At 41.4% G+C, this 26,688-nt stretch overlaps 2 protein-coding genes across 3 annotated transcripts; both read left to right on the forward strand.

The window, feature by feature from the left end:
• Positions 1-1,985: 1,985 nt before the first annotated feature.
• eif5a (eukaryotic translation initiation factor 5A) lies at positions 1,986-13,292 on the forward strand. Its single transcript, XM_039790612.1, has 5 exons — positions 1,986-2,142; positions 4,593-4,780; positions 7,815-7,919; positions 10,775-10,906; positions 12,060-13,292. The coding sequence occupies exons 1-5, from the start codon at positions 2,001-2,003 to the stop codon at positions 12,123-12,125; spliced, it is 633 nt and encodes a 210-aa protein (XP_039646546.1). The 5' UTR covers positions 1,986-2,000; the 3' UTR covers positions 12,126-13,292.
• Positions 13,293-19,499: 6,207 nt separating this feature from the next.
• Positions 19,500-23,956, forward strand: rpl22l1 (ribosomal protein L22-like 1). Of its 2 annotated transcripts, none has more exons than XM_039790615.1 (4): positions 19,500-19,625; positions 21,641-21,754; positions 23,068-23,259; positions 23,762-23,956. In XM_039790615.1, the coding sequence occupies exons 2-4, from the start codon at positions 21,729-21,731 to the stop codon at positions 23,907-23,909; spliced, it is 366 nt and encodes a 121-aa protein (XP_039646549.1). In that variant the 5' UTR covers positions 19,500-19,625; positions 21,641-21,728; the 3' UTR covers positions 23,910-23,956. The 2 variants fall into 2 exon arrangements, with proteins under 2 accessions (XP_039646549.1, XP_039646548.1); XM_039790614.1 differs by having other exon boundaries at positions 19,503-19,625; positions 23,138-23,259.
• The last annotated feature ends 2,732 nt before the right edge of the window (positions 23,957-26,688 follow it).

Here is a 26,688-nt window from a genome sequence, read left to right on the forward strand (position 1 = left end):
CGGAAATTTGGAAAAACAGAAAAATGGGTTCCAATATCAAATTTTTTTCCACCTTGACAAATACAAAAATTGGATCTTTAAACTGTTTTTCCAATTTTCTGTTTTTTATTCAGAGGATCAGAAATTGAGAAAATTACAAAATTGCGTCTGAGCTCCAATTATTCGTAATACTGCCATGGTATTCTCTTCCTCTACTTTGCAGAATATGCAGGTATTTAACTGCATATGGACCAAAAAAAACAAAAACTGATAGACTTTGGGGTCAGAGGTAGATACATGGTTTGGAGTGTGTGTGTGTGTGTGTGTGTGTGTGTGTGTGTGTGTGTGTGTGTGTGTGTGTGTGTGTGTGTGTGTGTGTGTGTGTGTGTGTGTGTGTGTGTGTGTGTGTGTGTGTGTGTGTGTGTGTGTGTGTGTGTTTGCGTGTGTGTGTGTGTGTGTGTGCGTGTGTGTGCGCGTAGCTAGGCACAACGAGGGAGAGAATACCATGGCAGTATTGAATAATTGGAGCCCAGACGCAATTTTGTAATTTTCTAAATTTCGGATCCTCTGAATAAAAAACATAATATTGGAAAAACAGTTTAAAGATCCAATTTTTTTAATTTGTCAAGGCAGAAAAAAAATGTAAAATTGGATATTTGAACCCATTTTTCTGTTTTTCCAAATGTCTGTTTGTGCTTAGAAAATTGAACTGATAAGCGTTACACTGACCAATATTGTTTACTAATTATTAGTAATGCTATAATGTAAGTTATTCTAACAGTTTAATGTTATATAAAGCATTTGTTAAAGGTCCAGTGTGTGGGAATTTCTCCCATACAGCGTTGAGATCATATATCGCAATCAACTCTCTCGCACCACGCAGTTCAAAGTAGTTATTACAGCTACGGTAGCCTTCACGCTTCAAAAAGCCGGTCTCTCGCTCTTTTCAATCTCCTTTTTCTTCTTCTGGGCGAGGAAGAATAAGACTTCTGTTCCTGAAATTTGGATTTTGAATACATGTGGTCCTCCCATGTTTCCTTCTTCAAACTTGCCGGGGGCTGGGAAGCTACGATACCCGTTAGCAGCATTAGCAGCACCTGTGAGTTTATCATGTGACAGCGAAAATGCCAAAGTCGGAGCAGTACGTCCTGTATGTCCCTTACTGGCTAACGTAGTTCAAGATTTCGCATCATTATGAAGCGTCTACCCCAGTTCATGCGAGCGCAAATGTAAAATTTCAAGCCAAAAGGAATACTTGGAATTGATGCTGGAGGTAAATATTCATGAAAAAGGAGAAGTTGGTGAACGAGCAACACCGATTTTGGTAATGAACAACTAAACACGTTACACACTGGACCTTTAAAGATTACCTAATGATTTCTAAACCTTTAAGAAATTGTTCGTGAAACATCAATAAACGTTTGGATGGCTATTATAAAGTTGCAACTGATAATGAGATACTAAGTAATTATCCTGAAAACTAAGTCATTATTTTTGTAATTATCTATAATTATTTATAATTAAGGATCTTTATTTTAAATCATTGGCGGAAATGGGCTTCCATGTCAGGTGTATAGGATAAAAAAACTAATTAAATTTTGACTTTGAATAAACCAAAAATCTTGTACGCTCATACTGACTTTATTACATGTAGCCTACAAATTATATGGTGGATTCTTTAATTTCTTCTTGACAATCTCTGATCAAATATTTTGGATACTTGTAGGAGAGTATTCTTACACTGTGGTTCTGCTACTTTTAGATCTAAAAAAGGACTTCTTCCACCCTTGCTAGACAGATAGACATTTGTACGACAGTTTATATTTAATCGATTGTGATGGTGGTGGGAGAGAGTGCCCTGCCTATTCTTGGGACCTAAAAAGACGCGTTTTGTCTCCCCTGGAACCATAGACTGTAGATTATTAGTGTAATATTAACATTAACATAATATTATTATTGTAATATTAACAGTCTATGCCTGGAACCCTGCGGATGCCGCCTTATCTGAGAGCCGGGTTGCCATGTCTGACTCCCTCAGACTTGGCATCCCTTTCAGCCAGTCAACAACCGGAACACACAAACGTGCCCCTCCCTTCTCCCTCTACGGATGCTGCAGTAAAGTTGGCCGCGCATGCGCACTTTCGGTCCTCTTTTTCTTGGAAGGTAAGTGTGGCATGGCGCGTGTTTCTGCCTTGGGGTGGATAAACGGAGGACTTAACGTTTTTTTTAAGTGCACCGATAACGGATTCAGATGTACTAAAGTAGCGGTATGGTGGTATAAGCAGTTGTGGAAGTAGTTCTTGAAAATGCTCGGTGGACTCGGGGTGTGGGTGTCCATGTTCCAGGTTGAATCAAAAGGGACATGCGGCCTTCGGCGCGGTCGGTGGAAGTCTCTTGTCATTCTCTCCGCTAATGGCTAGCTAGTGTTTTCTTTTGGGTAGCTACGCGTTCAACATCACCGGTCTATTTGTCGTCCGACGTTTTAAATGTCGCTCAAAAAAAACAACATATAGGGTCGCACACAAGCCGCTGTCGACCGAGCGTCAAACCCTGAGCGAAGTTGAATGGACGGTTAGCATGTTAGCATCGCATTAGCTAACAGATAACGGTGCTCTGCTGTTGTGGAGCAGGGGCAGCGCGTGTCGGTCAGTTAATTATACATCGCGCGCGGCGTTAGCTTATCCTAATAAGGTGTTAATTTGACTAGCTAATATCTGATGTTTGCGTGTGTACCGTTATAGTTGGCTTTTATGCTACATTCATGTGGTGTCGGAATAATCGGAAAAGTGACACCACGAATGGGGAAAATTCACATGAACAACCACCTCATGTCGGAGCAACTCGGCGATTTTTTTTGCTCCACGACTTGCCCAGTTAGTGTGATATTACGAAGTAACGTGGCGAACGTAAGTAAATATTGTGTTTTGTGATAAGAAGCTGTGTTGTTTATTTACGTAGCTAACGTTATCGCATATAATTATTTTTTGCTCACGTAATTTGTAATACGGTATTAAATTGTAATCGTTAATTGCTGTCCGGAATACGTTCAGGTTAGTGTCCCAAATAACCCCATACAATGTACTTAAGTAATTATAAACCACCTGTGCTATCCTAACCTTTAGCTACCTGTCTCAAATAAGACCCTCATAATTTGGGACACTAAACTGCACGTATACCTCGCTGTCCTCCATAATAGATTATTTAGAAAGTTATCTATTAGCATTAACCCCGAAAACAAGTCCAGTAAAGCAATATTTGAGTGGTTGAGTCGCAATAACAACATCCTAACACGGGAAATCTAACCGTCCTGGGAGCCCCTGAATGCAGCATTTTAACCGTTATCTGGCCCTGTTGCTCTTAAAACTCCAGGCCAGCTGATTTGCTTGTTTTGGCTTGATGTCAGACTGCTAAAATTACAACCCAAAGAGTTAATATTTATAGCTTAAAAACATTGTCAGCTATTGTTAAATTTAGCTAATGCTAGTTTTAATGAGCTGTATGGTGATGTCGTGTCCCTGGCCAAAAAACGTCAACACATTTTTTTTCACTTCACAACTTTATTGGGGGACATACATTTAAATTTACAACATAAAACTGCAACTTGGTTATGTGGTGTGTTGGGTACACGATCCGTTCTGCATTACGCAAATTCGCTATAACATGCGGTCTTGTTACGAGATCTATTCGCACGCGCGATCTGTTCCACGCTTCCGGTCGACAGCCAAGCTAACGTTAGTTTAGCTAACAGCCAATTCGGCTAACCGCTAGCTGAGACAGCGTGTAATAACTTTAAAAGACCCTCAAAATAAAACTTGAAAATAAACGTTAACATATATAACAGCTGTTACGTCAGTTCTACTTTACTTGTGCTCATTTAAAATACAATCACTCAATATTTGTCTTTATTGTTATTACTGTAAAGTCTTAATGTAGCTGTAGCCTGCTTCTCCCATTAAGTTTGACTTAACGTTATTTTAGACTGAATCTAGCTGTCAGCTAGCGGTTAGCTGAATTAGCTGTTAGCTAAACTAACGTTAGCTTCCCGGTGGAGGCTAGCGTGGAACAGATCGTGCAGGTCGTATCCTCGGTAAAACAGTATTATCTTTCGCATGTGCAGAACGGATCGTGTACCGACATGGTGGACTGCCAGATGGTGACGACGTTCCCACATCCCATAATGCTCCAGTCGCATCTTGCAGAAACAAGATAATAGCGATCATATTGTTGCCATAGAAAAGCAAATCGGAATGAGATTTATTGTAAGTTAGATATTTTATAGTTGTATAAACTTATTTGCATGTAATTTGCCTTAGTTTTGGTGCATATTCAATACACCTATGAATATGGAGTAAACAAATAAAAAGGGAATAAATACAGCAAGTACTGCAACAGTTAAGAACCTAAATATAGAATTGAAATATTGCAATAAAATGTAAGACACCATAACAAATATGTACAACGTAATGTTTTTTAGACCGGAAAAGAAGGCTGTACGGTTTTGTGCAGGCTGTACAAAATATATGAATCGGGGCGTGCAGTAGTTCACTATGCAGTTAATGAAATATTTTCCGTGTTTGATGGTACAATAAAGGATCTGTAAATGTCTTTTGCAGCACCGCTGACCCATTGCACCATGGCAGATCCCGATTGTGACTTCACGACTGGCGAGTCTGGCGCCTCCGCCACCATCCCGATGCAGTGCTCCGCTCTGCGTAAGAACGGGTACGTGGTGCTGAAGGGACGTCCCTGCAAAATTGTGGAGATGTCCACCTCCAAGACCGGCAAGCACGGACATGCCAAGGTAAAACTATCCTTGCGTAGCCCCTTCCAAGTGAGAGGCGCTGTAGAGTGGCAGTGCAAAGTTTAAAATGGCGTTGGGTCATTAAAAACACTCGCCCGGTGTCGAAGACGGGCTGGTCAGAGACCTGAGGATTCTCAGATTACAGACCAGCCTGATCCAAGCTGGCAGTAAAGTCAAATCTCCTTATCTTTTTATTTAAACACCAGGGTGCTCGCTCCCACTTGTACTTTGCCCTCATGTGGGCCTTGGTGATTATGGCTTATGATTATATATATGTTTATGGCTGTACATTTTTAACGTTTTCATCACTTAGTGATTTAAACCCTAAAGAAATGCGTAAGGGCCTCTATACAGTCGCCCCAGCCGACCTGTCATGCGCCAATGTGACGTCAAAATGACGTAGATCTCGCTGGCGCGCCGGGATTTTAAGCGCCACTTTTATTTTTTTCAGCGCCGCACGACAAAGCATAAAACAAGAAGCATGGACGAGTTCGAGGGCAACCGGATGCCAGGACTCTGAGTGACTGGAAGTCTCTCTTGTAAACTTACCGGGTTAAGAAGAGTTATTTTGTGGTGAATGAAAGGCTTGATCTGACCAAGTAGGTCATCCAATCGCTGTGCAGACATTCTGAATTATTCAAAGTGCTTCTCTTCGCCAATAGACTCGTTCGAGATGAGCCAGATCTGCGCAGAATCGATCACCGGCGATCGCCGCCCGTTGCATGCCGGGTAGATTTGTGTCCGACTTGATCCCGACTTGCTCTGACGTCACGCACACGTGGACAACGATAATCTCACGAGACCAAGGCGGCCGCAGTTTTTAGAGCCAGGCGCCGCAGTTGCTCTCCACCGACTGCGAGAGCCAGGCGGACCCAGGGGCATGCTGGGAAACGCCGGCCTCTCAACTGATTGGTTCAGAATCGACTCAACATGATGACGTTTTATATAAACTTTTTATTGATTTTGACTCGGAGGGATTTTAACTGCGATTTGTCTGATTTTAAGGGCTTATTCTGTTCAGAACACATGTTGTGTGACTGATAGTGATGTTTTGAAGTCAAAGAGACTAAATCTGTTCAGATTACGGATCATCTACAGTCTGTTGTTAATTAAAATCGGCAACAGATCGCATGTAGAGCATTTTGACAGCTACTGTCATAATAAAAACAACTGGAGATCGTGTACAAGCTGATTTATGGGTCCGATAAGATTTTATTCCATCGGAATTGGAGCACATACATTCTGTCACTTCCTGTTCAGCCTAAAGCAGGGGTCACCAACGCGGTGCCCGAGGGCACCAGGTAGCCCCCCAAGGACCACATGAGTAGCCCTCAGGCCTGTTCTAAAAATGAAAATTGAATATTGATATTATCTGTTTCCCACCTTGTTAATTAATTGTTGATAATTATTGATTGATAATTGATAATTATAAGATGATCAGTGTCTTCACATAGATGAGTATCATTAATCATTAATAATCATATATAACTAAAGGCAAACTGAGCAAATTTGTTATTTCAGAAGAGTGTATCAAACTGGTAGCCCTTCGTATGACTCAATACCCAGGAAGTAGCTCTGTTTCAAAAAGGTTGGTGACCCCTGGCCTAAAGGCTGCTGGAAACGGCTGGAAACTGTCCGACTTGAGAGCGGATTTTTGTCACCGCCCCCGGCTGCTGCCGCCTGCTCTCGTCCACTTCACAGGCGAGGCGCAGTTCATCTCGAACGAGCCTATTGTTTACCTTTTTCTTCTTCTAGTCCCTAGAAAGAGCAAAGTCGGTAGCCTTTGCTCATTAGCGCCACAGCTGTTCAGGAGAAGACTGCAACTAGTGTTGTAACCACCACGCGCAAGTATGAACGTCACACTGGCGCTCGACAGGTCGGGAACGGCGCGTATACCGCACGTCTAATGTAGGGCTGCTCCTGCAGATTGTTTTCATCGTCTTGTTAATCTGGTGGTTATTTTCTCGACTAAAAGGTTTCAGAAGCTAGAATCAGAAGTTGTACTTTTTTGTCATAAACGCAGCAAATTAATTGGAATTGGAAATTGATTTATTTGAAACAGGGACAGTGCACAAATAAGCATTAAACTTGTTAAACAAGAGAATATGTCTTGGGCCAGGTTATAGCAACAATTGCTAATTTCCACCTGTAGTCCCTGGGCAGGTATGACAAATTTAAAACAAAACAATTTACAATTTTAAATAGAAATATCACAAAACTATATATAAATGACATGATGTGCATAGTAATTAAGAACAAACAGTTTAGTAAAAACAGGGGCGCCATCAGCCCACTCACTCTCTCTTTCTCTCCCCTCCCAGCACACACACTGAAAAATCAATTATCAAAACAGTTTGCGGTAATTTAATTGACAACTAATCAATCATCTTTGCAACTGTGGTGTAGTGTACAGTACTTCTTTATTTATTTTTAGGATCACTTTACACCTGCTTCCTGAACTGGGACTGGGGAAACTTTTCACTCATTACTTCATGATTTTTGTCTAGAGCGATTTATTGATCCCAAAATGGGAAATTATAGTGTTACAGCAGCAAAATATCAGACACACAGCACACATACAGAATATACATGAAATAATAGGATACAATATACATGAAATAATAATAGAAGAATACAAGAACAAATGTATACAAGTTGGGAATAAAAATGTACAACTACTTAACTAGTATTGATAAAGTTGAAGATGAACCTATTGTGCAAGTTGCACTTAGTGCAGTTGTGATTGAGATGTCTTTGAGTCTTATCTAGCACTGTGAAGTGTTAAAAAGTTGTATTGCCTGTGGTAGGAATGATTTCTTGTAGCGGTCCGTGCAGAAAAAATACAAACAGCCTTGGAGCTAATTCTGGTGCATTTGAAGCAGTGTTGACTAATATGCACCGTCCCTGTTAAATCAAACGATGCATGTATGATTTATGACCTGGTGTAAATAACTCCTGCAGATATTACATAAAAATCCCTCATGCCAAACCAGACACCCCCTTTTGTAATAAACTCCCATTTTGTTCTGTAAAGGTTAACCTGGTGGGTATCGACATCTTCACCAACAAGAAGCATGAAGATATGTGCCCCTCCACCCACAACATGGATGTCCCCCACATCAAGAGGATAGACTACCAGGTACGCAGGCGCGTCACACATTTCTGGAACTCTTGTCACACACAGGTGTCGCACACAAGTTAACCCAAGAATGCAAAAGTCAATTAGAAAACACGGGACCGCTGTGGTGTTTGCCGGCTTTTCTGAAGCCTAAAGTTCAGAAGCTGCAGACTACTACGTGCACGAGCCAGAGATGTGCTGCTTCATTTGATCACCGGTACGTTTTCAAATCAGTATTATAATGCGTCTGATAATTCTGGAATCTAAATTGTTATTAAAATGAAAAACCTTTCCAATGCATCTAAATATTGGCTCAGGAAATACAATAATTCTGATCTTGTGAACTCTGACCATCATCTTCCAATGTGAACAAGAAATATTAATATGTAGACAGAACTGTTTATCCAAAAAAGGGTTGTAATTGATTTAATCATAGTGGTGATGATGATGGCGCAGTGGATATGACACATGCCTTTGGTGTGGGAGATCTGGGTTAAGTTCCCACTGTGATACATCAACCAATGTGTCCCTGAGCAAGACACTTAACCCCTAGTTGCTCCAGAGGCGTGCAGCCTCTGATGTATAGCAATTGTAAGTCGCTTTGGATAAAAGCATCAGCTAAAGGACATGTAATTAAATTAGGATATGTGGAATATGCAGAGTTCTGTCATGTAACTGGAATTATCGGACATTTTTGCAAAAAGTGGCAGTATCGCTGGTGGTTGGTGTTTTTTGCCCCCAAAGTTGCCTTCCAGGCAGCGCGGCAATGGTTATGTTTAGGGTTAGGGTTAGCTGCCTGGAAGGCGACGTTGGAGGCAAAAAAAAACCCACCATGGAGCAGTGTCGCTCCTGCCTTCCCATCGGAGTCTAACGTTGGATGCTGGAGGACCTGACGCTAAAGTCACCTGGACGTGCTTCATAGCAAATCAAAATGGAATAGTTGTATTTAATTTCTTTTTAAAATAACGTTAAAGGTGCAGTAGTTAAGCCTTATAAAACTAACTTTCTGTCATATTTGCTGAAACTGACCCTATGTTCCAGTAGAACTACATGAAGTAGGTCATATTAATATATCTATCTATCGTAGTGCGATTTGCAGAAATCCACCGCTCGCTGTTCAGATGTACCAATCAGGGCCAGGGGGTGGTGGTATTTAACTGCGTGTCAATCACTGCTCATGCACATGCATTCATTCTCCCTTGTGGGGGGAGGGGCTTAGGAGACCGTTTTGGGCTTTAGCGGAGGGGTGGGAGGGACTGAGAAGTTGTCGATGCTCAAATTTTTGGCCAAGTCGTGGATCTTCCCAATCCTACCTACAGCACCTTTAATGATGCACGTTTACATGCACACATTCTGTTTGTTTTTTTGCCTTATTTCGAAAGACAATATTACGACTAAGCGGTTTACATGGCTAATGACAGTTATTATTCACCTAATATTCCTGTTTACGGGGTCAAGACCCAGTGCCGTAACGACCGTTATCTACCAGACCGAATAGCAACGCAGATTTCGGTGCCTTATTTAGGTGCGACTTAAATGCCTGCGCTTCTCTCTGATGCTCCGAAAACAGACGTTAAGAGGGAACTGAAACATCGCCGCAAGGGACGCTAGTTAGTTAACACTACACTCGACAGCGGGTAACGTTAGCCTACCGTTAGCTAGTTAACACTACACTTAACAGCAGTTAACGTTAGCCTAACGTTAGCTAGTTAACTCTACACTCGACAGCTTGTAACGTTAACCTACCGTTAGCTAGTTAACACTACACTCGACAGCAGGTAACGTCAGCCTACCGTTAGCTAGTTAACACTACACTCGACAGCTTGTAACGTTAGCCTACCGTTAGCTAGTTAACACTACACTCGACAGCTTGTAACGTCAGCCTACCGTTAACTAGTTAACACTACACTCGACAGCTTGTAACGTTAGCCTACCGTTAGCTAGTTAACACTACATTCGACAGCAGGTAACATTAGCCCACCGATAGCAAGTTAACTCTACACTCGACAGCAGGTAACGTCAGCCTACCGTTAGCTAGTTAACTCTACACTCGACAGCAGGTAACGTCAGCCTACCGTTAGCTAGTTAACTCTTCACTCGACAGCTTGTAACGTTAGCCTACATAAGACAGCAGGTAACGTCAGCCTACCGTTGGCTAGTTAACTCTTCACTCGACAGCTTGTAACGTTAGCCTACCGTTAGCTAGTTAACACTACACTCGACAGCAGGTAACGTTAGCCTACCGTTGGCTAGTTAACTCTTCACTCGACAGCTTGTAACGTTAGCCTACCGTTAGCTAGTTAACACTACACTCGACAGCAGGTAACGTTAGCCTACCGTTGGCTAGTTAACTCTTCACTCGACAGCTTGTAACGTTAGTCTACCGTTAACTTTAACACTACACTCGACAGCAGGTAACGTTAGCCTACCGTTAGCTAGTTAACTCTACACTCGACAGCAGGTAACGTTAGCCTACCGTTAGCTAGTTAACTCTACACTCGACAGCTTGTAACGTTAGCCTACCGTTAGCTAGTTAACTCTACACTCGACAGCAGGTAACGTTAGCCTACCGTTAGCTAGTTAACACTACACTCGACAGCAGGTAACGTTAGCCTACCGTTAGCTAGCAGCTGGAGTAAACACGGTTAAAATGCTGACAGATAAACGGTGTAAAATGTGTCACCTTTTTCAGCCCTTCTGAGTTTGCAGGTATTTGGGGAAAGGCCTGATTCTGAATATCCAAACAGAATATGCTGCTTACATGACCCATACCAAATTCAGAATATTGTCCCATTTAGAACCTTTCTTGGCATGTAAACGTACTGGACGTTGTGTTGCAGTTCGTGTACGTGACTGTTTTGTCGTCCTCTTCCCAGTTGGTGAACATCGCTGAAGGCTACATGACCTTGATGAGCGACAACGGTGACATCAGAGAGGACCTGCGTGTCCCTGAAACCGAAGTCGGGAAGGAAATCGAGACAAAGTTTGAAGCCGGTGATGAGTTCATGGTAAGCGTGAAGGCCCGGGCCTTCCTAATGATTAGATGCACTTCTGTTTGGACCTAGGGCTGGGCGATGAGGAGAAAATCAGATATCACGATATTTTTTGACCAAATACCTCGATATCGATATTGCGGCGATATTCTAGGGTTGATGATTGGGGCTTTAACAAAATATCTTCACACTTAGATTTTAGATAAATAATCATCAGTAATGTGGATATAATGTCTAAGTGGGTAAAGGCAAATAATAGAACAGTTACAACAGTCTGGTAAGTTCAGAAAATGACATCACTTTACTGTAATGCAGCCTTTAACACCAGGAAAAGACACTTATGCCATATCACAATATTACGATATCCAAAATCTAAGATGATATTAATATAATATCGATCTATTGCCCAGCCCTGTTTGGACCTGATGAGCTACTGCGAGCATTGAATTAACCTTTTGTGTTGTCGATCGCTTAGGTTTCTGTTTGTTTTCTGGGTCAAAATTTAAAACGAAATAATTAAAAATCAAGTTTGGTTTTCGACAACTTTGTTGATTTTTTTTTTTTTCTTTTGTGTTTGTGGTTTTTCATTTTGAAGGTTTGTTTTTTTCTTTTCAACGTCTGATCCATTATTTTTTTTCAAATCCTATAAAATTGAATAAAACGCCCACATTCATTGGAAGTAGTGGACTGGTCATTTATTTAACTTGTGAAGAGTGTTGTACGGAACCATCCACATTATTTATTTATTTTTATTATTTCATTTGGTTGAAAGAAGCCCAAATTTCTGATATAGAAACCTTCTGAAAATGGGTTAAATTTGACCAGAGTGATTTTTGAGCGTCACAAGACACCCGGCGGTGCGGTCTAATTCCTGAGCAGACTTCATATCAGCCTGAAGACAGCTGACTGTAACATGTACATAACGATGTGGCAAATTCATGATGAAATGGCATCTGTCTGCCATGCGTTTTTTATATTTATTTTTTTATTATTATTATAATTTTGTCTGTTTTCACTCTCCACTGAAAGCAGACGGGATTGAGGCCTGAATTAGAGCGGAGGGTCGTCGCACGGCGAGAATGTGAGGAGTGCGAGCTGCATGTGTAAAGTTTCAGATGATTGACTTGAACATGTTTGGTGTGTCTGTCTGTGTGTTCGTTCTCCGCAGGTCACCGTGATTTCTGCCATGGGGGAGGAATGTGCTATCGCTACCAAGGTTCTTGCCAGCAAATAGGGAGACAAGACTATGCTGCCCGGGGCAACAAGCACCACCCACAACCAGTCTCTTGCAATTCTCATTGGTTCTTCTGTCACCAAAGCGTTTTGGCTCTCACAGACAACCTCAATCATTCTGTTGTGATTTCTCTCATCAATGATCTTTTTGTTTTCCTCTCCTCTCCCTCCCCTCCCTCTGTCGTTTCTCTTTTCCATTGCTGTTGGGGGGGAAAAGTTCCATCGCGGTCCTCTGCCTGATCACTGAGGTTTTGTTTTGGTAACAAATCTACTTTATATAAAAACAACTTCAAAAATAATGATCAGTTGCTCATTCCTGCTTATTTTTGCCTTCAACGTGTTGGTTTTGCCACTCACATTCCTGAATGTTTAAATAACAACAGGATTCAGCTTTTGTATGATTATTTTTTTATATTCTTGAATATAGCAGGTGTAAAGCCTTTTTAGAGGGTAGTAGGGGAGGGTGGGGGAGTAGTTTGAGTTGTTAAAGCAGTGGGAGGGAGGGTTATAGCCCCCGTATAGATGCTATATTCTGGTTTAGGCCGTCCCTCTAGCAGCCATACCGCTTTCCAGCCTGGCCTGGGCTCTTATTCCTGAGGGGATTGGGCTCGACGAGGTCCCTTTTTCGGGTGGTGGCGGCGGCGGCTAGCACTTAATGAGCACTTGAGGTCCACCCCAGCATGTCAAAGCTCAAAAAACTAAGAAAAGAGAAGTTTTTTGATTTTGTTTTTTTTTGGTTTCTTCTTCCCACCAAGAAGAACAGAAACCAACTTCAGTGATTTTACCCTCGTGACGCCAGTCTCTTGTCTGTAATGGTTTGATGGGGGCGTGAGGGTCCTGTGCGCTCGCACCTCTCGTCCACAGAGGCAGTTGCTGCCCCGGCCATCCCCACCTTTCTCTTCCCCCCCCCCCCTTCCCCCAAATACAAAAGGAGTGTTACATTTTGTTTTGAGAGGCATGAGTGTGTGTGTGTGGAGCGGTGTGGGGCCTCCGAAATGTGCGAGGCGGTTTGCAGTGAGGCGTGTTTCTTTTTGAGGGACTCGATCGGGTTGGGGAGGGTGGTAGAGTTGCAAACTTTTTTGTTCACTCGAGGCCTTTGTCACCTGACTGGAGATGGCAAAAAAAAATAAATAAAAAAACGATGAAACAAATGGACAAAAACTGCAAACTACGTCTGGTTTTCTGTGTCTAATAATTCCATCATTTTACAGGTTCGGTCGGGATGGCCCTCGACTTAAAGCCAGGCTCGAAACTCACTTTTTTTTTTACATTGGCCTTCCCAGCATTTTAATGCTCTTATCCTATGTTTGTCTTTCGATGTCGTTTTAGCCTAAATCACTGATCTGTAAGTGTGTTTTATTTTAGCACCCTGTGGCTAATGCGCTATGTACAGCACTTTGGTCAGCGCGAGCTGCTTTTAACCCTTATGTTGTCCTTCAGGTCCCAGTGACCCAAAGGACAAAACAAGGGTTATGTACTTTTGTTTACTTTGTTGAGAATTGCTCTCTAAACCCTGTCTCTTGTAAAGTAAGTAAAGTTTATTTCTAGAGCACATTTAAACACAGTTTAAGCTGACCAAAATGCTGTACAAACAAACACTAAGGTGCTGTATTAACCCTTGTGTTGTCCTTTGGGTCACCAAGACCCGAAGGACCACACAAGGGTTAAATGTGCTATAGAAATAAACTTTACTTACTTAATTACTTATTCAGTGATCGTGGAAGCACGACGGTTGGCAATGTGCGCTAAAATAAGTTTGATCTCAAAGGCAGACATAAAGTGGCATATGTATGACACCAATTCGTATGCTGTTTTTGTGTGTTATAAAGATGCAGAATTGATATTTTTTTGTATTTTTTTAGCGTGTTTATCAATGCTGTTTGGCCGCCATCGATCTACGTTAAGTGTGAATTATGGCCGTAGCGAGTAGTATGAAAGGACGCAAGTCCGCAGAGGGAGATTGGTTGTGTTGGCAGATGGGTAAAACGCAGGACTTTCACCCAGGAGAGCTGGGATCACATCCTGCCTGTGGAGTTTTTCAACTTTTTTTATTTTTCTTGTGAATTTATATTATTTTTAAGCCTTAGCCCAAAGTTTCTTTCCTCAACCCAACAGTTTGTTTTCCTAAGTGTGATGTTGGTCACCGTTGTGTTTCTGTCTGTTTTTTTTGTGTGTTATGGTGCGTTCTTTTTGTCTTGTAATCGCGACTAGTAGCTTGAGCGTGACGTCACATCCCTGTCGAAAAACTAATAACCGCGGGTTGTTGCATTCTTTTTGTCACACAATACTACGAGTCGGAGAAAAGCTGGGTTAGGCTACTGCTCTGCTTTCTGCTTAGGAATTTGCTTAAAGTCATTTTTGTCATATAGCAACCGAGCGTCTCTAGCCAATTTCAGCTGCACAAGCTACAAAATACCTAATCAGGCGGTATTTAACTCCAAATAAGACTGTAGAGACATGCCTATAGGTAGCAGTATACAGTGCTATGTTTAACTCCTAATAAGACTGTAGAGACATGCCTATAGGTAGCAGTATACAGCGCTGTGTTTAACTCCTAATAAGACTGTAGAGACATGCCTATAGGTAGCAGTATACAGCGCTGTGTTTAACTCCTAATAAGACTGTAGAGACATGCCTATAGGTAGCAGTATACAGCGCTATGTTTAACTCCTAATAAGACTGTAGAGACATGCCTATAGGTAGCAGTATACAGTGCTATGTTTAACTCCTAATAAGACTGTAGAGACATGCCTATAGGTAGCAGTATACAGCCTATGTTTAACCCTAATAAGACTGTAGTGACATGCCTATAGGTAGCAGTATACAGCTGTGTTTAACTCTAATAAGACTGTAGAGACATGCCTATAGGTAGCAGTATACAGCTATGTTTAACTCTAATAAGACTGTAGACATGCCTATAGGTAGCAGTATACAGCGCTATGTTTAACTCCTAATAAGACTGTAGAGACATGCCTATAGGTAGCAGTATACAGCGCTGTGTTTAACTCCTAATAAGACTGTAGAGACATGCCTATAGGTAGCAGTATACAGCGCTGTGTTTAACTCCTAATAAGACTGTAGAGACATGCCTATAGGTAGCAGTATACAGCGCTATGTTTAACTCCTAATAAGACTGTAGAGACATGCCTATAGGTAGCAGTATACAGCGCTATGTTTAACTCCTAATAAGACTGTAGAGACATGCCTATAGGTAGCAGTATACAGCGCTATGTTTAACTCTAATAAGACTGTAGAGACATGCCTATAGGTACCAGTATTACATCTCATGTTTAACTCCTAAAACACTTAGAGACATGCCTAAAGGTACTATACAGCTATGTTTAAATTTTTTTTATTATAACCACAACGTTTACTACGTGTGATGCACGACGTAGCCATCTTTGAAAGTGAACTCGGGTTCCTCTGAGTTCAGACGACTTGACGAGTCGTATATACGACCTCAGGAGGCGTTCTTTTTGCAACTTCTGGTTTGTAACTCCGGAAAACGACTCGTAGATCGACTTTGGTGGACATTTTATTTATTTTTTTTACACGTGTGACGTTCTCGCGATAGTACGGCACGTTTTCACGATAAGATGTTTACATCCGCTGTACACAGCGTAGAGTCTACGCCGTAGACATACGCGGATAGCTCAAAATGCGTACAGATAACACACCACTTGGCTTTAGGAAAGTGCTGTGTATGTTTACGCAAAATCATGATGCCATGTTGCTCAAAGTAGTGCATTTGGCAGCTTTTTCTCACTCTTCCAATACCCCGTTTACACGTACATGGTTCATTTGGAGAACGGAGAGATTTCCCTTTGTTTGCGCCCTTTCGTTTACACGCAAACTTATTCGTTGCTGTGGTTGCTATTTTCTGGATTGTGATTGGCTAACGTGGGCTTGAGCTTCTCGTTACACCGCCATCTACAGGTTTGGCACGCTCTTGACGGCATATATACACGGGTACTTGGAAACGAACACTTTTCTGAAAAATAAGGGCAGACAGTACAGGTACATAGGTCAAATACTTGAACAGATTTCATGGTGATGAAACTTCCCCAGTTAATAACGAGCATTAACTTTTCTGAAAATGTTTAAATATGCAAATGAGGTGTTGTGTAATGCTAACTTTTGGTGAATTTGGGAGAAACCTAGACACAAATAGAACAGTAAAATAAGTGTAGTAAAATGTTTTCTTCAAGACATGTTATGGAAGCAAAATAGCTCAAAATTGAAAAAAGAAATTTCTGTCTGTAGCGTTTCCCTTTTAAAGTGGCAATCCTTAAGGTTGATTTTATAATTTCTATTTGAGGGAAAATGATGAAATTATGAGTTTAGCAGTCTGTAATGAGGCCCTGTGGCTGTATTACACAAACTACCCTGTCCCGAGGGTATCTTTGGGTCCGTATTCCAGAAACGAGTCATGTAAACCGCATATTCCAAATTTAGCCCTTAAGGCGTGGGACATGCCTATTATTACTATTATTATTAGTATTAGTATTATCTACCACGGGAGCGAGAGCAGTTACAGTGCTCGTAATATGTTCATTTTCAGGTTCATAATTGTATTTAGAGGTACCAAGATGTTGCAGCTCTTCTTTTCACCCTGTGTGTTGAGCTCTCTGTTTTAGCTACAGAGTGAGACATCTCACTTCTGTTCCATCTTTGTTGGGAGTCGTGCATGCGCAGCAGCTAGGTAAGGACTACTAGCCAGTCAGAAGCAGAGTATGACGGTGTGCCTGACAGTAGCTAGGTAAGGACTACTAGCCAGTCAGAAGCAGAGTATGAGGGCGTGCCCTGACAGTAGCTAGGTAAGGACTACTAGCCAGTCAGAAGCAGAGTATGAGGGCGTGCCCTGACAGTACCTAGGTAAGGACTACTAGCCAGTCAGAAGCAGAGTATGAGGCGTGCCCTGACAGTACCTAGGTAAGGACTACTAGCCAGTCAGAAGCAGAGTATGAGTGCCCTGACAGTAGCTAGGTAAGGACTACTAGCCAGTCAGAACCAGAGTTATGAGGGTGCCCTGACAGTACCTAGGTAAGGACTACTAGCCAGTCAGAAGCAGAGTATGAGGGTGCCCTGACAGTACCTAGGTAAGGACTACTAGCCAGTCAGAAGCAGAGTAGGAGTGCCCTGACAGTACCTAGGTAAGGACTACTAGCCAGTCAGAAGCAGAGTATGAGGGCGTGCCCTGACAGTACCTAGGTAAGGACTACTAGCCAGTCAGAAGCAGAGTATGAGGCGTGCCCTGACAGTACCTAGGTAAGGACTACTAGGAGAAGGGGAGTAAGAGGGGTGCTATGCCGTCCCTAGCAGCTAGGCGAGCATTATAACGTGTGTTGTCTCTGAAGTAAAGGCTGGACTACAGTAGAGCTGTTTGGAGCAGTTGGTGAACAGTGTTTTCTGTTGGAGATGGTAAGACCCTTTGGGGGGGACTTTGGGCTTTTTCACTTTGTAAACCTATAATGTGCACAAAAAAACTATATAACAATAAAGGAGAGGGGGAAAATCCATAAAGTATAATATGAGCAATTAACTTATTCAAAGGTCTCACCACAGGACGTATGTTAATCGGAGTATGCACGGCTGCATATGAACAGGAATATTGGTGGAATATTAATTATCATTTGCCATGTAAACGGCTCAGTATAATTATTGAATATTTTGGAATAAGGGCAAAAAGTTGATTATGTAAACAGAGCCAGTGATATTTTACTTTTAAGTATCAACAGTTAAAAAGTACATATTGTACTTGTGTTGACTGAAATGCACTTTAAGTTTAAACTGAACAGTATGTTTTCATTTCTCAGATCATTCTCAAACTGACAGAACTGTCTGTCAGATAAACACCGACACATTATCAGTTGAGTCCTTAAACACCGAGAAAATACCACGTGGACCTCAGCATGTGGTGGGAAAGCCTCTTGAATCAGCAGCTCCGCTAAAACTCCTACACAGACAGAGAAAACAATGCAGCACCCGGGACAAAATGTAAAAAACCCATCACAAGAAACCTGTGGTGCTGGTGCAAAATTCCTCAGCAGCCCAACACATAATTTACTCTAAGCAAGCCTGGCATCGCAAGCAGGGAGTACACGAAAAGCCAGGAGGAATTCAGCTACTTTTAAGATTGGATCATCTTATGTAAACCTACTTGTGTTTACAAGAACACAGGATTACACATGCTGGTCTTTAAGTATATCTTCAGTCACAATAGCCTACAAACGATAGTAGACTTGTGATTTAGGAGCTAGATGGAAAAAGCCAACAAAAGGCCAAGATAAATGGCAAGAACTTCTACTTTCTGCCACTCAAAGTGACTAGATCGATATCGTTATTGATCCCCAAGGGGAAATCCAAGGTCCCAGTAGCTTAAAGACATCACACACAACATACACATACATCATAATCAGGATTATAAAATAACAAATCCACATGAATAATATGGACAATAAAAGAAAAGATACTATATAAAAAATCCACATGAATGTACTATAAGGGATGTATAAGCATGAGAGGCTTGCAGTGAAAGGGCAGGGACTGACCCTGTGATTCAGTCTGCATGGTAAGGTGCTCTATGAGAGGGGGTATCATGGTGGTAGTGCATATAAGTCCAATAGTGCAAGGACCAGCATTAAATATGGACAATATAAGAGATTAATGTAGACATAGTAATACAGAAAACTATATAGCAGTGCAAGGATAACATTTAAAAAAGGACAGCATTAAATATGGGCATTATAAGGGAATAATGACTAAATATAGGAACAAGCACATCAACAATTCCAGGATACGTACAGTATGTTTTTTTAATAGTAACATTATGACTTTTGTTTCATTTGTGTGTATCTTTTGTTGTGTATCTGCATTTGAAGTCATGGCAGCGGAGAAAGACTCAGACGCCCTGCCTGAATGTCCCCAATGGTGATGTAACGCCAAGCCCCAAATGGCACCACAATGGAAAGAAGGATGCATGTTGTATGTATGGTTTCTCTGACTCATCAGGTGGGATTGTGTGTGTGTGTGTGTGTGTGTGTGTGTGTGTGTGTGTGTGTGTGTGTGTGTGTGTGTGTGTGTGTGTGTGCGCGCGCGCGCGCGCGTGCGTGTCTAAAGAGTCTGTCAAAGATTTACCAGGCTCAGCAGGTTTATTATCAGGGCGTGTACATCATCCAGCTCCTGAAACCACAGACACAACTCCAATTCTAAAGTAATTTAAAGTCACGAACCTGAATGTAACTGTCGGTATTGCATGTCAATTAAAGCTAAATGTGACGTTTGACAGTTAGTTAGGAGTCCGGCTAGCAATCCGTCTCCTCACAACTCGTTAATCGAGCTATTTTTCTTCCAGATTCATGTGTGGAAACGTCTATTTCTGCAGCGATAATCGGGGTTACCATATTTGGTCAGGGCGTTCTACGCTACGCGGCGCCAGCTACGTCATTGCTGCGTCACCTCCGCTTCTCCCTTTCCCGTCTGATTTCTAACAATGGCGCCGGTGAGTCCTGGTAGCTCTCCGCAGTTTACGCATTTTATTATTAATGTCATGCTTTTTTCTTAACGTATTCCGGTCACCTACTAAAACGATGTAAAGATTTAACCATAAAGCTCCTTGTTAAACATTGAGCTGGTTTTATAGCGAAGGAAAACAAAGCAACTAGCAGAGTTAGCATTAGCTCGTAGTAGTGGCCGTTTGCCGACACGTGTTCCATTCATTAGACTGACAGGACGCCAGTCTCCATAGAATAAATGGTCTTTTATTTTATATCGGTGGTTTTACCGCACTTGACTGGTAAACGTTATGTGTGCTGTACGTCTACATGTAGTCTAAGGCTCGTTAGTCAGTTCGGCGCAACTTCACACTAACTTTCATTAGCTACCCTTTTTTTAATAGCTCAAAATAAAGCAGAAATTAAACCATCTCAATGATCTCAGCTCGATCTTTCATATTAGATTCAACTGTTTTGTCATTGTGCAGAGTACAAGTACAAAAGCAGCAAAATGCTGTTTGCGTCCAACCAGAAGTAAAAAAAAAAAAAAAAAGCAGAAAAGTGCAATGTGATATAGAAAATATAGACAGGTGGTGCATAGTACAAGAATTATATTGCAGTGTTATAAGAGCAAAATAAGTATGGCTATGAAATATGAACAACATGCACAGATATGTGCAATGTAGTAGCAGGGACATTATACTAGTAGTAAGAATAATATAGATATATGCAGTGTATTAACAGAATATATGTAATAAGAAAAACAGAATAGATATGGATCTACTGAATGAACCATATAGACAGATATGTAAAGTATGTACAGCTATGTGCAGTGTGGTAACATAAGAGTAGTAAGAATAAGTGTATGTGCAGATGAATAGTACGAGCTTGTGTTTGCTGGCCCTGGTTTTATTGAACTGAGGGCTGATTGGTTGAATTAATGAATTCAGTTGCGAATGTTACCCGTCAGCTGTTTATACTATGAAAAAATAAGTTATTAGTAGTGATGCACCGAAATGAAAATTCTTGGCCGAAACCGAAAACCGAAAAAAGAGGAAACCGAAACCGAAACACCGAAAGAAATTAAGCCAATTATTAGTACCATTGCATTTATGGCTATGACTGTGTACTAACTTTACTAAAATCAAGGCATTGCAATTGTATAAATTAATATTAAAGTTTAATTAAAAAAATAGCAGAAATATGGCTACAATCTGATAGTCACATACAGTATACAGTAGCCTAAGAACAGAATAGCTTACCTATTGTTATTATTATTATTATTAATTGAGGCACTTTCTTGCAGGATTTCACTGAACATATCAGACAACAGGGTTGCATGCCCCTCATCTGGTGCAGCGAGACAAGTCTTTTTTCTGCGCTCTGATCTCCCGCGCTGGCCGCTGCTCCGTCTCCGTCTCCACGGGGTTCTCCGCATCCACCGCGCCTGGATCTTTCTCGTTCCGCCCGCTTTATTTCCGCATCAAATGCGCGGTCTTTATAGCCGGATCAAGTACAGTCGCGATGAAGTGCAGAGGATCCGAATAGATCTCACTGAAACGTGTGCTGACAGACTCTAAGAGCACTTTTCATTGTTTTCACTCCGTGGTCCGTCTCAACCTCGTTGCCTAGGAGACGCTTTGCAGGTGGAACGGATCGGTACTGACACACGTGCAGGTCGCGGTTTCTGTTTGCGTCATCACAACATTTTCGGCCGTATTGTTTCGGTGATAAAGGTATTTCGGCCGAAAACCGAAAATGCCCTTTTGGGCCATTTTCGGCCGAAAATTTTCGGTGGCCGAATATTCGGTGCATCCCTAGTTATTAGTAAAAAGTAGAGGCGACCAGAAAAAGCTACAAAGCGGCTTTAAAGAGTTTCTGACCCTGTCTGTGCGTTTTACTTAAATTAATGTTTTTGAATTGTTTTGATCTGCTCTTTTAATGTTTTATGCAACGCATTTTGAATTGGGACTTGTTGCTGAAATGTGCAATATAAATAAAGCTGCCTTGCCTTGCCTCGCAGCTCAAACAGAAGAGGCCAATGGTTGGCAGGAAGACCAAAAAGGGAGCTTCATGGAAGTTCACCTTGGACCTGACCCACCCTGTGGAGGATGGGATCCTGGACTCTGCCAACTTTGTAAGTATATAAAAACACTTGTCAAAACCCTTTCGTGTGTAAGAGGCTTTTTCTGTCTCAAATCGCACACTTCTGTAAGTACTCTTGCTATTTGCTGTTCCTATTAGCCAAATGCAGCACAACACTGCACTGCTGCACTCAAAACAGTCAAAATGTTAAGTGTTGAATACCGGTCAATAGTCACGCTCAGCTGTCCCCATCTTTGCACCGTAGCGGAAGCTACGGGAACACTTAACGTGTTTTCGGTATACATGCAGTTTAGTGTCCCAAATTCCCCATACAATGTCCTTAATTAATTATGAACCTGCTAAACCACCTGAGCTACTCTAACTAGGGCTGGGCGATATGGAGAAAATCAAATATCACAATATTTTTGACCAAATACCTCGATACCGCAACGATATTGTAGTGTTGACTATTGGTGCTTTCACAAAATATTTACACAATGAGATTTTTGATAAATAATCATCAGTAATGTGGATATAATGACTAAGTGGGTAAAGGCAAATAATAGAACAGCTAGAACAGTCTGGTAAGTTCAGAAAAGTACATCACTTTACTGTAATGCAGCCTTTACAACCAGCGAAAGACACTTATGCCATATCGCAATATTACAATATCCAAAATCTAAGAGGATATCTAGTCTCATATCATATCAATATATTGCCCAGCCCTAACCCTAACCGTCTTTAATAAGACCCTCATTATTTGGGACGCTCAGTTTTTGGAGAATAATTTGGGACACTAAACTGCACGTAAGCCCGTCTTTCCATATTTTGGTGGATGTGGCGACCGAGGCAGCGGTTGCAGTAAGTACCACTGTACCGTTGTCAGTGAGGAAACGAGCCCCATATATCTCGTCGCCGACGATAAGTTGCGGTAATGCTCCGCCCGGCTGATAGTCGCCATTAAAAAGGAAGTCCTTTCCGGTCAGTGCACAATGGCCGTGTGCGATTTTTGAGACAACTCTTCCTCTGCTGAAATGCACGCACTACATCAGTGAGTACAAAATGTACACAATGTACTACATGTACGCGAAGTTTGAAGTTTATTTCAGACTGACTTTCAACAACAATTGAACTATCAAACGACAACGTATTAACAAGTCTGGATCAGGTGTAGGCTGAAGTTCTCGCTTAATGCCTACGCCTTTTTAAAAGAAACATATTAAAATACAAAATGTGTACTCACGGGAGTGTCCGAATTGAGACGCACCTTTTTTGGTTAGGAATGGAGAAAACATTGGTAATTGGTAAAAACATCATGAGATCGTTGGTGGTCTTTGCAAGCAGCTAACCCTGTGTCTGGACTAGGGCCCCCTTCCCTAGCTCCGAATATACTAGGGTTCTCTTCCCTAGTGCGTCACTGTGTTCTGTCCAACAGGAGACCTTCCTCAAAGAGAGGATTAAGGTCAACGGAAAGACGGGCAACCTGAGTAACGTCGTCCAGGTCGGCCGCATGAAGAACAAGATCAACGTCACGTCTGAGAAGCAGTTCTCCAAAAGGTGAGAAGAACCGCAGCTCGTTTGGAAACTTCAGCAAATGATATACAGGGTTCATACGTTTTGAAAAAAAACCTTTTGAAAAGTTATGGAATTTGAGAAATGCAAATCCCAGGCCTGGAAAGGTTTAGGAAACATAAAAAGACCCAGAAAGTTTTGGAAAAGTCATGGAATTGTTTTTAGCACATTATAATAATGTCATTAATAAATGTATTTTCACGTTGTCTTAACCTCAACGTTGTATTCGGCGAGCGATATTATGAATCCCACTATGAACCACTTAAATTGTCATTCATTTTATAGTTAAACCTCTGAGGGGAAACTTTAACACAGATTTGTATTCTTATTGTATAATGTCGACTGACATTTTCAGGAACACACAGTCATGGAAATTTGCCAAAAAGTCATCAAAAAGTATTGGTTAAAATGTGTATGAACCCTGGATATAATTGGAAGTCAGAACTGAATTAAAACTCACATATTCTGCCCCCCCCCCCCATACAAGGTATCTGAAGTACCTAACGAAGAAGTACCTGAAGAAGAACAACCTCCGGGACTGGCTGAGAGTGGTGGCGTCTGACAAGGAGACGTACGAGCTGCGTTACTTCCAGATCAGTCAGGACGACGACGAGGAGTCCGAGGCAGACGAGTGAACACCGTTCGGACCGTGTGTCGGGAGAATAAATGTGGAGAAATATAACTTTTCAGTCGTGTGTTTTTTTTATTCTGCTTTCCTCTAAACGTTCTCTGCACACTTAAAATGCTTTTCTGCTTGTTTATTGAGGTACGTCTCCGTTTACTCGTCTTTCTTCAGCTATTTATGGACACGTGTCACAACACAGGCTACGTTCACACTGCAAGTCTTAACCCTTGTGTTTACTTTGTGTCAAATTGACCTGTTAATTTTTGTTTTTATATCACTAAATATGGGACGTAGAAATAAGCGCTGAAAATGTGTAGAAGCACAATTTAAAACTGAAAAAGCAACAAAAGAAACTGAAAAAAGGCGTCAAAAACGGCGAAGACAACACAGGCTTAATGCTTAATTTGGATTTTTTTGTGTGTTTGGCTGTTCACATGACCTTTTTTAAAATGTGGCCTATATCTGATTCCAGTGTTTCAAACTGACCCGCATGCGCTAAAGACCAATAACAATGACATCAGACGCAGCACGCTGTTGCTCTAAAGTTAGGGAGGTTATGGAGGAAGTCAGCATCTTGACTTTTATTTCATAATGTTTGTGTAATGGCAGCCGTGACATTAAGTAGCGTACACTAATCAGGTCTAACACCTCCCTCTCCCTCCAGTGACTTGCTCCATCACTGTTCTCCATGTTGTAGACCTAGTCCAGTTCTTAATCTTACCGTCTGTGTCTCGGGCTAACTCTCGCCAGAGCATAATTGGGACAAATGTCGATGTAGGTTGACGTAAAAGTCACCTCAAATCCCTCTTGGTTGTTCGCACTGCAGCCGCATTGAAAAAAACAAAAACAATCAGACCTGGGTCTGATTCAGAACCACATATGGAAGTGGTCTACATCTGATTTGAAAAAATCTGATCTGGGCAAGATTTGAGTGTTCACACTACTTCTGAAGAAGTCTGACCTGGTCACTTGACCCCAAATAAAAAATCAGATTTGGGCCACTTTATCCTGCAGTCTGAACCGTAGCTGTAGATGCTGTGTAAATGATCCCAAAGGAAGCACCACAAATGTCAATTAGTGAATGAAACACCTTGAGAAAAACGACATTGGCGTCCATGTGATTAGGTAACGGGGTTTCTGCGGGGTCTTAAAAACGTAGTCTTAAATTCGCTGAAGTATTGTGTTGTAGGTCTTCAATAACTGGTGTTAATTCACCTACGTCCATGCAACGCCTCTAATTCTCTCTTTTTATAACTCGCTGAATTATGACTACAAATGAAACCAACCGGCATCTTACCTTGCAGCCAATCAGCTTTCTTCTTATTGGTGCGTGTCTCTTTTAGATTGTACCACAGTTATTAAACAGATTTTATTTCGGCTGTAGGGAAGTGTGACTGAAAAATCGTCAATTTAGGACTTTGTTGATAGAGGTCTTAAATGTCATTCATAATGGTCTTAGAAAGTCTTAAATTTGACTTGGTGAAACCTGCAGAAACTCTGGATAAAGAAAGTACTTTTTTTACTTATAAAAATCTATAAAACGGACAAATCAAAATATTTTAAAAACGGGATAGTAAGATAAAAGTAAAAATGCCAATATTCATAATATAACAGTCCTGCAATAAGTCCTCCTTCATGATGGTTATAATATAACAAAGGTCATCATTTTGGAGGCTACAGTTCGTGCTGCTGTTCTACTGTAATAGTTCTGTTATACTAACAGGATTTTCTATCATTTTGGTCGATAAACTCGTACGTCTGCACGCCTATATATGATTTTGTAGCAGTTCACAAAATGCACACTAGGTGGTGCTACAGACGCTTGTGAACTAGTGCCCATATATATATATATATATGTATATGTATGTATATATATACAGTGCCTTGCGAAAGTATTCGGCCCCCTTGAACTTTTCGACCTTTTGCCACATTTCAGGCCTCAAACATAAAGATATAAAACTGTAATTTTTTGTGAAGAATCAACAACAAGTGGGACACAATCATGAAGTGGAACGAAATTTATTGGATATTTCAAACCTTTTAAACAAATAAAAAACTGAAATATTGGGCGTGCAAAATTATTCAGCCCCCTTCAGTTAATACTTTGTGGCGCCACCTTTTCCTGCGATTACAGCTGTAAGTTCGCTAGGGTATGTCTCTATCAGTTTTGCACATCGAGAGACTGACATTTTTGCCCATTCCTCCTTGCAAAACAGCTCGAGCTCAGTGAGGTTGGATGGAGAGCGTTTGTGAACAGCAGTTTTCAGTTCTTTCCACAGATTCTCGATTGGATTCAGGTCTGGACTTTGACTTGGCCATTCTAACACCTGGATATGTTTATTTGTGAACCATTCCATTGTAGATTTTGCTTTATGTTTTGGATCATTGTCTTGTTGGAAGACAAATCTCCGTCCCAGTCTCAGGTCTTTTGCAGACTCCATCAGGTTTTCTTCCAGAATGGTCCTGTATTTGGCTCCATCCATCTTCCCATCAATTTTAACCATCTTCCCTGTCCCTGCTGAAGAAAAGCAGGCCCAAACCATGATGCTGCCACCACCATGTTTGACGGGTGGGTGGTATGTTGTGTTCAGGGTGATGAGCTGTGTTGCTTTACGCCAAACATAACGTTTTGCATTGTTGCCAAAAAGTTCGATTTTGGTTTCATCTGACCACAGCACCTTCTTCCACATGTTTGGTCTCCCAGGTGGCTTTTGGCAAACTTTAAACGACACTTTTATGGATATCTTTAAGAAATGGCTTTCTTCTTGCCACTCTTCCATAAAGGCCAG

Source organism: Perca fluviatilis, chromosome 22 (assembly GCF_010015445.1).
Source record: "Perca fluviatilis chromosome 22, GENO_Pfluv_1.0, whole genome shotgun sequence".
In the NCBI taxonomy this organism is placed as follows: domain Eukaryota; kingdom Metazoa; phylum Chordata; class Actinopteri; order Perciformes; family Percidae; genus Perca; species Perca fluviatilis.

Excerpts from the sequence above, each read along its gene's own strand:
- eif5a (XM_039790612.1), top strand. The coding sequence starts at position 2,001 with ATGTCTGACTCCCTCAGACTTGGCATCCCTTTCAGCCAGTCAACAACC. Across the intron at positions 4,781-7,814 it reads GCAAGCACGGACATGCCAAG|GTTAACCTGGTGGGTATCGA; the intron begins GTAAAACTATCC and ends TGTTCTGTAAAG. Across the intron at positions 7,920-10,774 it reads TCAAGAGGATAGACTACCAG|TTGGTGAACATCGCTGAAGG; the intron begins GTACGCAGGCGC and ends TCCTCTTCCCAG.
- rpl22l1 (XM_039790614.1), top strand. Across the intron at positions 21,755-23,137 it reads TCCTGGACTCTGCCAACTTT|GAGACCTTCCTCAAAGAGAG; the intron begins GTAAGTATATAA and ends TCTGTCCAACAG. Across the intron at positions 23,260-23,761 it reads GAGAAGCAGTTCTCCAAAAG|GTATCTGAAGTACCTAACGA; the intron begins GTGAGAAGAACC and ends CCCCCATACAAG.